Genomic DNA, 11,792 nt, shown 5'->3' with positions numbered 1-11,792 from the left:
TCACAGAATTCATGAGTTCGGTATAGTACTCGGTTTGGGGTAAAACGGTTCGCGTACGGGTTAGGTACACAAGGGAAAAGCAAAAAAGTCCCAAATACATAATTGCCAGGTTTGTTATTCTTTTTGCAACAGTGTGCAATTTCGTATAAAACTAAGGAACTCTAACATTTGTGAATAATTTAACTGTTCATACAAGTTAAAAACAAACACAACGTACCACACCTCAGATGGCCATATTTCTTAATGGCTGATGTACAAACAAAAAGGTTCATCAAGCTGGTAAACTAAAAAGATATCTTGAAATATTACATAATAAGTGTTTCAGGGGCGCGCCATGCGCTTTCGTTATTATTTTTGTCTCTCGGCTTTCATGTCTATTGGCTTCTTAAAAACGCAGCTGTTGAACAGGCTGGTTTGTCTTTTGCAGGCTCGGTGATGGCAAATCTGGGTTTCTTTTTATGCCTTCTGATAGGATTAGCCATGTTTGGGGCGGGTTGTGTTACCCATTAGGTGTAACGCGGTTATCGTACCGAAATATTCGTATGCGCCCTTCTTTGGGTCGGTACACATGTGTACCAAAGGTACATATATAACGTTAAACGTGAAAAACGTTTTGAAAGTAATCTCAGGTGCTGCGTCGCAGCATTCAGTGTAATTTGCTCACATTGGGTTCAACGCGTCATAGAGCGAGCAAGTCATTTCATTGGACGAGAGGCATACTATGAGAGCTGGTCACAGGGATGCGTTCAAATTCAAAGTCAGTAATTTGAGGAACTGTCGAAATGGCGAACGCAGATAAAGTTGAGGTTGAAAATCCTCCAGCATCATTGAAGTCTCCCGTTTGGGAACATTTTGGTTTCGCAGTTACATACAAGGATGACGGACAAAGACAGGTGGACCGAACCAAAGTTGTTTGTCGGCATTGTTCAACTAAAATTGGTTACGCGGCTGGCAATACATCAAACTTGCACACTCATTTGAAAAGGCATCACCCGAACGTGACTGAAGTGCAAACCCAACACTAGCATTTAAGCCTCCACCACTCGCAAAAAGTGCAGTGCCATGTTAGCAAAGCGCTACCTGGCTGTATCTGCTACCTATGTCCCTACCGAGAGGGTGCTCTCCACAAAAGGAGACATTGTTAGTGCCAGCAGATCTGCCCTTTCAGCAAGCAATGTGGACAAGTACATTTTTCTTTAAAAAACCATGAACATACAATGACAAGCAAGCAAGTCCTAATGTCAAGCTGGCTGCTTAGGTGAGTACTTGTACAGTACAGTTCATGTACAGATGATTTCAGTTCATCGAAATGCTGCACCTTAATGTTTATTTTATTATATTTGGTATGTATTTGAGTGAATACATTATTCAAAGTTTAATAATAATAAAAAAATATATATATATATTTTATGTTTTGTGATCATCAGGCAAGAAGCAGCAACATGTAGCAATAGCAAGTGAACACAGCAGTGGCAGGAGCAGCATAGCGAGGCAGAGGCAGGAAGACCTGGAAGCTTTAGAGCGGCATGTTTAGGAGAATGTGTTTGGTTGGTTGTAAGAGGGACGAGGTGCGTCACGTGTTAATGTCTGATTGGTGCTCGAGTTGACTGCCTGAACTAGCCCACAGGCTTCGCCCCATATATTGAAGCTGTGATCAGGAAAACAAAACAGTGGAATTCCGATGACACCAATATATAATGAAGGAGTTCTATTGGGAGAAGACAACTACAAGGATTCCAAGCCATTCTCAATGCCACCATTGTTATTGTTTTAATTGAGAGAGCCGTTGTGGCAAAATATTTTTATTTGAGAGCAATGATTTCAAAAGTTGAAATATGACTTTACGTTAATACCAGCTGAAACCTTGTGTTGCTTATTTTTTTGCTTCATCAGGTTCCAAGCTGAAGTAGAATTTTAACTCAACATACACAACATACAGTTTCACCAAAGAGTTTGAACAGTCGCATGCACTCATTATAATAGTGTTAGTGTGAATAAGATAATCTCAAAAATACTGAATCTGCTTGTGTTAACACAAATGCGATTCAACGCTTAATCGCTGAACCACCAATAATATTATGAACCACTTACGAGTGTTGCTCTATAGGTAATAGTGGTCTATACAGGTTTTGAGCGCCAAAGGAAGCGTCTTCACCATCTGCTGTTTTGTGCAGAGCAGATAGTGAACTGCGGGTCTTTAAACATTTCTTTGTGTCCTCACAGAGAGTTCAGAAGACTGAGACCGGCAGAGAAGCCTCTACAGACAACATGTCCACCACCATCATCAGTCCATCCTGCAGGCAGGAGAGAAGAGGCAGTTTCTTCAAGGTACAGAAACTCAAATCATTCTATCTATGAGGCTAAATTATTTCTGCAGACAGACATGTGAAGACAGAAGCTCTTAGCCATCCTAGTTAACATACAAATCCCTGACTAAGGTGAGCAGTTGTCCTGCTTGATGCAGGACGTCAGAACAAAACTCAAACACCATCTGTTCACTCAGGCCTTCAGCCCCAGCTAAAATGCAGTACCCAGCAACCAGTTTTTCAACCTGTGTGTCTGTATGATTATTATGACTTAGTTATCTCCCTATCTACGCTCTATCTAAAGCGTCCTTGGATTTCTTGAAATGCGCTATAAAAATCTAAATTATTATTATTATTAACAGTGTCAGACTTATGTCATGATAGTCTTAGAATATTGTCAGAAAATTATCCTTGACTAGGTTGACCAACTGACCGGCTTAATGCAAGAATGTGGGGTACCATTATTGTAGTCCCGCATATCCAATCCAATCCAATTCAACTTTATTTATATAGCACTTTAAAAACTTTGAGACCAAAGTGCTGTACAGAGAGAGATAAGCTCACAAAACATAAAATCATAATGCATATTGAGACCTGCATTTGGGTTGGCAATAGTTTCAAAAGTAAAACCACTGCAGGACATGCTATTTCAGATGGATAGTGTTTTCTTTTAATTCAGTATCGATAACATGTCCCAAATTGTCCCACACACATACTCTTTGTCCCACATCTGGTCACCCTATCCTTGACAAATATGAAAAACACTTCAGGTAAGGAAATGGGTTTGGGGTGGGGGGCTCAGAAAACCCTTCAGTTACAGGCTTAGTCGTGTAGAAGAATAAAGAGGAGGATGGATGTGTAGACGGCCCTCTGTCTTTTGTCTTCCTGGCAGTTCTCTCCCGTCCGACGATTGTTTTGTTATCAGAGCTGCCAAGTGAAAAACACGGATCACAGAGGTTTTTATGTGAACACAAACCATGAAAAACCCAAAGCATACCATCACAATATTCTCTATTGTTCACTAGCTGAAATGAAGCTGCTTACTGTGCTTAACTAGACCGTTCAAAGACTTGCCGACCACTTCAGAGGATGTGTCACTGTAATAATTACAGGCCTGTCTTAAACCCACGGCCTTTAAGAGTAAGCACACCTCACAGTTAGCCTGACCGTTAAGTCAAACCGTGGTAACTTGAGCAGATCAGCTGATTGCAAACAATATGTCTACACCTAAAGTTACATAAATAAACAAACATAAACTGTAATTAGTAAGGGATAATGTGCAGCAAGGTGGTCATTAATGAAAACAAAACACAGACATGGTGATCAGTATCTTGAATCACCATGAATGTGTTTGTTTTTTCATAAATACTGTTTGTGTTTTTATAGTTGTTCCAGTTGTCGGCAGGAATTTACCTCAAACACTCATGCTTGTAGTTTTTCCCATTAATATTTTCAAGCATACTATTATTATAATTAAATCTGTACTGCATCCAAATATGATCATGCCAATGAAGCCTTATACATTTAGAAAAACGTTTTTATAAAAACCAAAAGGAAGTCCAATTCTTAAAATGGAATATCATTCTCTGTCTGTACAAAGGAAAAATAGTCCAGTGCACAACATAGAATGTTACGGTCGAAGTCCAGATTGTAAATCTTCTGAGTTGTTATCCTCAAATGTGCCTTTGACAAATTAAATGAGTCAACATTTGTGATTTCCTTTGAAACAGCTGAGCTAATAGTTTCCTCTCTGCTTAAAGCAGCTGATGTGATGTTACCCAACAGACACATTTCCCAACTAGACAAGTAATCAGGAAACGAAACAAATGACGGCAGCTTAACACTGAAAAGAATCAGACTAAATCTGTTTTCAAAGAAATCGTTTTCTTGCAGTATTCCTATTAAACAATAGATGAGTCCAATGTCCTCCGAATAGAGGTGCAGATCTTGCTATCCAGGCAAAATAGGAGAGCGGAGAGAATGCAGCTTTTTGGGGAACCGGTGATCCAGGAAGTGACCATCCAATAAAGCCAGCCTCTCGTCTCCAGATATGCCAAGCTAACCACAATACTTCCTGTTCCTTTTTATTGGGAATCTTTGTTTCATTACGTACTAATTTTCAATTTGTATATTCTTGCTGGACTTAAAAAAGCCGATTGATGCTTCCCTCGCCAAGTTCTAGTTAACCTGAAAGCCTTCAGCCATGAAGAGGCTGTGCTAAAACAGATCAGCTATTCAACTAAAATAACATTTTGGACCAGTTGCTAGAGGATTAAAAATATCTTGCTATGTGTGTTTAGAGGCAGTGAACTGGTCAGGCAACACACATGGTCTTAGGTCTTGCATTCGAATGCCACAAAAACGGCTAAGGCTACGTTGGTGTGAAAAACAGATGGGCAATAAATGATGGAAACTGGGATCTGTGGAACTCTGTGATTTAATGCAGCTGAGTAAGGACTAGACAATATATCAATATTATGATATGAAACTAGATTTTTCAATTTTCTCCATATCACCCATAATTTTGTATGTCTCTTGTCTCTCTATCGTGCTTTTATTAATTGTTTCCTGCAAGTGTTCCTCTTGAGAAGCTGTGGTTGGTGAGAAAGTCAGTGGGAAGAGCTTTGGCTTGGGATAGTTTTGTCTTTTACACGTATGAAACTTTAAGCTTGCAGAAGTGAGAACCCGTCATTACCTAAAAAAAACTAAATACAGTAGAAGCACCTGAACACACTCCTGTGGGCTGAAAACACCTCCAGATAATAATATTTTGAACTCATCTCTGAACTTTCCTCAAAATGAGAGTGTTGTTTCATGTGTGTCCTTGTAGCTTATTGACTCATTTGCCGTGGAAATTGGCACGTTGAAGAAGGAAATGGGGAAGAAGACTGAGCCTGCGGAAGGAGACCCGCAGACAGATACACTGCTTGGGTAAGCTCTTAGGGTGGCGTATACACATTTGTTCAGGTTGTGTGTGTGTGTGTGTATATGTGTTTATGTGTCTCCCTAGGGTTGCACAATCATGGCCTAAATGATGTTTTGATGAATATTAGGCGTTTTCACACCGGAGTACATTTACCAGTGTAGTTCCGATATAGTTCTGAAAATGTGCGTTCACACCAAAAAAATCCGGAACTAGAACTTAGTTCATGAGAACCTTTTCACCCCCTTTTCAGTCCCTGCTAGAGAGTAGGTACTTTCATGGGAGAAAAAGGTTCCAGTTTCTGATCGGCTGGGCGGATTGCAAACCACGCCCCGTAAAACTTCCAAAAAGTTTTGTGAAGCCGCCATTTTATTTTCCTCGCATTAGCATTATTAGTATTAGCATTAGCATTAGCCCAGCACACAACGCAGAGAGACTAACTTATGGCAGCACAAAAGAAAACATGGGAGCGGTGGAGAATGGAGGAGGTGTCGGCGTTTTGGCGATTTACTCGGAAGCCAGTCCCCAACTCCGGGGACTTCCAGCTGGGGACTTCAAGTGGCAGTATATGCCATGAAGTTGTTTGCGGCCTGCCAGTAAACCCAAAGCAGAAGAAGTGACGTCAGCAGCTTCATTTGCCTAATGCTCCCTCAGGGACTTATTCCGGTGTGAACGCGATCTGCTCTTTCTCTGATGAACTGTACGTCAAAGTATTGAGACGATCTATCCCAATTATTCAAAGGTTTTAAGGACAAAGTGGGATGGGCTTTGACTTTCCTTCGAACTTATGTGCAACAATCATCTCAGATGTGTTAAGGCTGCAAGAGGGGAAAAAATGTTCGACCTAATTTCCAAACAACTCTTAAAAATCCAGTACTCTGTCATCTGCCCTGCCAAAGTACCTGCTTTGACATATCTCCCACTAAGTGTGAATAATCTCTGGCAATCTCTGGTACAAGCAAGGTTGAGAAAATTAAAACAAACCTTTTTCAAGTATGCAGCGGTTTTGAAAAATCCTTAAATTAAACCAGTCTGCCTAGTAACTACAGACCTATTTCTTATATTTCATTCCTTTTGAATGTTCAATTGCTGCCCCACCTACAACAAGAAAAACACCTTTGTCAGTGTTTTGTTCATACCATAGCACAGGGTCTGCCTTGCTGAAAGTGTAAAATGACATACTATTCTTGACTCTGGTGTCGGTGCCATCCTGATTGTGTTGATGGCACTTCCTTTAACTGGTTCACATCCTACTTAAAATATAGAAGCTTATCCGTCAACATTGGCAACTTTAATTTTCACCCAGCTGGTGTCCCACAAGGTTCCATCCTAGGTCCCGTGTTCTGTTCTCTATGTATATGTTCGCCTTTGGATTAAACGTTTAAAAAATACAACATTTTCCTTCCATTGCTATCCCAATTACACACAGCTTTATTTATTCCTGAGACTGAAAGACCAGTCCAAGTCTCATTAACTGCCTGTGCTATTTCAACACAGTCCTGCTAAGTCATTAAATTAAGCCTTCATCTCTCTATTTAACAAATGAGGGTTATTTCTTAATTTTGTCTCCCCAATTCAATAGCTTTTTTAGTTGAAAGCCTATGTATGTTTTGGTACAGGAACATGCAATAATCCAGGTTCTCCTTCTTAGCAACTTGACTCTTAACATGTCTCCCCATTACTCAGTGTGGTGTTCATGTATGGTACATGAGCTGCATTTTATAAAGCGTTTTATCAATTATCCATTTGCCATGCCATCATGAGCGACATGGTGTTAATGTTTTTGGCCAAGGATACATCGACATCTCGACTGAAGGGGCTTGGATCGAACCCACGACCTTCAGATTCAAATAGGAGTGCACTACGTTACAGCCAAAGTCGCCCAAAAGCATTCCCTATGCATGCTTGCCATGTCTTTTTCGCTATGTATTTTGGTGGAATTTGTGATTATCTGTAGTGTGTCCAAAAAATCGTAAAGTCTGTCACTAGCTTAAAGTAAATACAAAACGTAATGCTCTTGCTTTCTTTTACAGAGAAATTCCTGTTTTCTTCCAAAAGTAAAGTCATTATTAATAGAGATACATAGAAGTTAGTCTGATATATATTTGCTGCAATACTCAGGGGTGATATAAGTGCATTACAGAGATTGTATGATTCATATTTGTTCTATCTTTCAGACTGGGCGAAGAGGTGCAAGGTCTCTTCCTACAGACTTCCCCCTGCACTGGGATCAGATCTGGGCTGGCTGGAGCCAGAGATTCGGGCTACGATTCCCTCCGTCGGCGTCTCACTGTTCTGGACAGACTGGTTCACACACACGCTGTGTGGCTGCAGCTGGGCCTCAGCCACCGGGAGGCCACAGACATCCTGCAGAGCCAACCCGCTGGGGTGAGAGAACAGCAGCCACTGTGACTCCTCTACCACACTGTTTACTTAAAGCTTTTACTTTGGTGCTAACGTTCATAGTTGTTGGAACAATGACTCAAAAAACGAGTTAGTATAATATAATATGATACAATAGTAACGGTATATTTTACATCATTGACTGCTTTCTCTAACAATGACAAATTAACTGTTAAAACAATTGATGGGATATAACATTACACTAAAGAGGCACTAATTATGCTGTTTTCACTTTCCGGTAGTGTGTTATATACATTTATGTGTATGTAAATGGTCTGCAAAGGCTAAAATCCCTATGTTCTCTCCAGAGGGAGTTTCCCCCCCCCTGCCTGAAACTCCTCTATTGGACTCCTTTGTTACCTCACATAACATAATGACATTGCTATGTAACTGTTACGCCCCACCCTTAAAAATGGCCCTATGGGGCTAACAAAATTCCACCACTGACCCAAATAGAACACGAAAGACACCTTTAAAATCATCAAATCCATAGGATTTATTATAACCAACACATCAAATGTTTAACTATCCATCCTAGGATGAGAGGCAGAAACACAGCAGTCCTGCTGCTGCACTGGAGCTTTTAAGCACTTCCTTCCCGAGGTGCACCTCGTCTGAACCTCGTTACAGCAATGCAGCACACCTGGGTAGAGGAACCAAAGGGAAAAAGAAACAGGGAATACATACAGCCGTAAAAGTAACACTCAATCTTCTATTGGCTAGCACTCCCCTCACATTGCACTTGATAGGCTAAGGGGCAGGACATTTCTGACACATCTCTAAGTTGTTAACCAATCACAACAGAGCCGGCCAGCTAACCGATCAGAGCAGACTGGGCTCTGGTTTCAGACAGAGGGTGAAAAGAGGTGCTGCAGCACAGGCAGTATGAGTACAACAAAGAGCTTTTTGAACTTTAAAGGACTGAGACATGTCCCAGTAGAGACACTAAATACAAATATGAACCTGAAAATTAGCCTAATATGTATTTTTTGATCATTACAAAAATATTTTAAATGCTATTCAATAATATATGTATTATTGTCATAGAAATAGATGGCTAATAATAGATTATGCTATCAAATTAAATCATCTTTAACCCATTCCAAAAACAGAGTTAATTTAAGTGATATACTGTAGGTTGGCCATTTTATCTAACAGAGGTAAAACATGGTCATCACATTGAATCAACTATTGCTAAATCCTGATTGGTGCGTGAAAGCAAATGAGACAACCTTTTAATAATTGAGCGCTATTCTCTTGAAACGATAGTGATAAGCCCAAGACAATAATCTCTTAAAAGACACTTACGTCATAAACACATTGAATGACGCAGTTTCACTATATGTTTTGATGGATATTTCCTGTCCTGGTCTGCAGTCATTCGTGGTGAGGAAGTCCACCAGCCTGCAGAGAAAAGTAATATCCCTACGTATGAACAAAGACTCTGCGGTCACCGTCAAAGACTTCCCTGTGAAGGAGAGCCAGTACAGTAAGCCTCTGTTTATTTCTTCTCTTTGTTTTTTTCTTGGCATGGAGCCGCCAATCAGGTGTCTTCTTCTTCTTCTTGTGCTCGCACCAAATGCAGAGCGAATTTGAAATTGGACCACCAGATAATATATGTTTGTATGAAGCACACTGAAATTATTTCAGATCAGGATAAATGAACTTTGTTTTGTGTTAATCCACCACAAATCCTACAGTAAAACAACATATAAGAAAGTGTAATGGAACTAGAAAATGCATTTCCTGCAGAAAATGCGTGTGAATGCTGTAAACTGTGAACATTTGTTGCTGAATTTAGCAGAAAATGCAGAAAAAGCTGAATATGTTATTAGTTGAATGAACTAAGTGTGTTGCTGAACTTAGCAGAGAAATGCAGAAAAGTGAAATGATTTGAATCAAATTGTTACAGCTCAAATGCATTGCAATGACTTTGTTGGAAACTTGAAAGTGAAATGTTAACTGGAAGAGGAGGAAAAATAGTGAAGAAGCTTAATATTTAAAAGAAAAGGTTTAAAAAAGGTATAAACAACAACATGTATAGCCTCAATGTCCTGAAATAGCTGGATAAGTTAATAGTTGAATGGTTTCTGCAGCTGAAAGTAGGCTGACGGAGTTAGATATTAAATGTAATATTAGCAACCTAAATTGGTTTATGACACATCACGATGACATTGTCTGTTACCGATGTTTTTTGATCACCAGCAACATTTATGGAAACACTATCCTGTATCAGCCCGTCCAGAGCTTTATCTTGGAGGACAGGATTTCCTGCAAACAGACAACAGCCAGGAGCAGGGGGGGGGTTGTAATAGCATTAGGCCCATGCTGAGTTAGCTTAGCTCCCCTCTCTTTCCCCTCTCCTTCCGGGTGCTGTACTATAGTCAAGTCTGGCTTACTGACTTGGCTGTGAGGATGCACTAAGTGAATAGTTGGCAAAAGAATCATAACCAATAAATAATTCTGGTCAACATGATGTTTTCTTTACATTCACCTTTCATCATCTATACAGTATTCCGGAGGTGTTGTTCCAGAGCTAAAGGATTATCTTATCTAATGTGTCAGAGGCTTCAGAATACTATATCCCAACTTCTGCCTACATGATCATTGCAATTATTATATCACTAAATCTTTATTCTTTGTCCTGTTTTATTTTCCGCTTCTTGAATCACAGGGTATTTCCTAAAGCTGTGATCAAACTCATCACTGATGTGTCTTCTCCCTGTACCTGTATGTTCTGAAACTTTGGCACCAGACTGGAATTGCCAAGTGCTTTCAGTACCTAATGAGATTATGTGCTGCTGGGAATCTCCGCCCACTACAGCCTTTACTGTCATTTATCTTGTTTGTTGACTATTGGTAAAGGTGTGGACTAAGGACGTCACTTTTATTACCTGAGGACAGTCATCCGTTCTTAATAAGTCAGTGTCACTTCCAACACAACACATCTCGCCCTCCATGCATTGACAGTAATTGTAGTCATTTAAACTGAAGCAGTTTGATTTGAGAAATTAACCAAAGGAAGCAAAGGAATAAAAATGGTTAGTAAAAAATGTTCTGTGCTCCTGCAGCGTTCTCCCTGATGGGGTCAGGCCTGAGCTTTGCAGACCTTTTCCGTCTGGTGGCGTTCTGCTGCATCAGCAGGTGAGTTCATAACTCAGAATTACTCATGGTCACACAAAGACATGCAAACCACACTGATGTGCACAATGTCTCATTTATAGGTATAATACATAAATAACAAAAAAGGTGATTTACAATCATCCTTCTATGAGTCATTCAAACCGGTTTAGAAATCATAGAAACCCTCAGAGCTAGTCTGAGAATGATCACAAGTATCAAAGTAATCCAGTGATGGCTGTCGAACAGACATGGCTACAGTAATAACAGAAACGACATCTAGCTAAGGATACTTGTGATGGTGCCAATTCAATCAATGTATGCTTATAATGTCACATCAACATGGTTCTTATATCTGTGGGACACTCAGAGTCTCCTCTACTCATTCAGGTTCCATCTAAATACTGTTTCATTGGTGTGTAACAGGGGTGTCCAAACTACGGCCCGGGGTCCAACTGCGACCTATTGTCCATTTTGAATTTGCTGTCAGGAAATTGTAAGAGTATAATGGGATATGGCCCACACCTGAAACTTGTGCTTATCTTAAATTGCACTTCTTAAATATATATGTAAACATATGTGACACAGTAGTATTTGTGTGTTAATGTGCCCAATTTTCAAATAAATTCAGTCAATTAAAGTAAAAAAAAAATGTTTTCTAAAAAAAACAGCCCAATAACTTATTTGCATAGAAAGCTTGAAATATACTTTAGTATTTCCCCTTATTATAAGCAATCTGAAGCTTTTTTTAAGGGATTAGCTGCCAACACTTTTTGTAACAAAATAAATAAAACCTGATGGAAGGCTGTTTTCTCTCTTAAAGGATTTTAATTATCAAGAATAATGTATTTGATTGATTATGCTTATGTGCCCTCAGTCAAAACAGTTTGGACACCCCTGGTGTATAAAATAGGTCGCTAAATACAACACACAAAATACTTAATGTGAGTATAGATTTATTAAATTAAAATCTTAAAAGTCCTCATAATCACATGTTGCTACGGAAGAAGATTAGGGCCACGTCCGAAAGATTGTCTGAA

The 11,792-nt window shown here is 39.7% G+C and overlaps 1 protein-coding gene across 3 annotated transcripts in view; it reads left to right on the top strand.

The window, feature by feature from the left end:
• LOC104950524 (ras and Rab interactor 2-like) overlaps positions 1-11,792 on the top strand; it is a 40,935-nt gene that overhangs the window by 18,873 nt on the left and 10,270 nt on the right. For all 3 annotated transcript variants that reach the window (XM_010777060.1, XM_010777057.1, XM_010777058.1), the window contains exons 2-6: positions 2,224-2,328; positions 5,137-5,237; positions 7,407-7,617; positions 9,010-9,121; positions 10,704-10,776. In XM_010777060.1, the coding sequence (XP_010775362.1) occupies positions 2,269-2,328; positions 5,137-5,237; positions 7,407-7,617; positions 9,010-9,121; positions 10,704-10,776 (557 nt within the window). In that variant the 5' untranslated portion in view covers positions 2,224-2,268. The remainder of the gene's footprint in view (positions 1-2,223; positions 2,329-5,136; positions 5,238-7,406; positions 7,618-9,009; positions 9,122-10,703; positions 10,777-11,792) is intronic.

The sequence above is a fragment of the Notothenia coriiceps genome, unplaced genomic scaffold, assembly GCF_000735185.1.
Source record: "Notothenia coriiceps isolate Sejong01 unplaced genomic scaffold, NC01 NC01_scaffold00017714, whole genome shotgun sequence".
NCBI lineage: Eukaryota > Metazoa > Chordata > Actinopteri > Perciformes > Nototheniidae > Notothenia > Notothenia coriiceps.
This window is presented reverse-complemented; position numbering and strand designations above follow the sequence as displayed.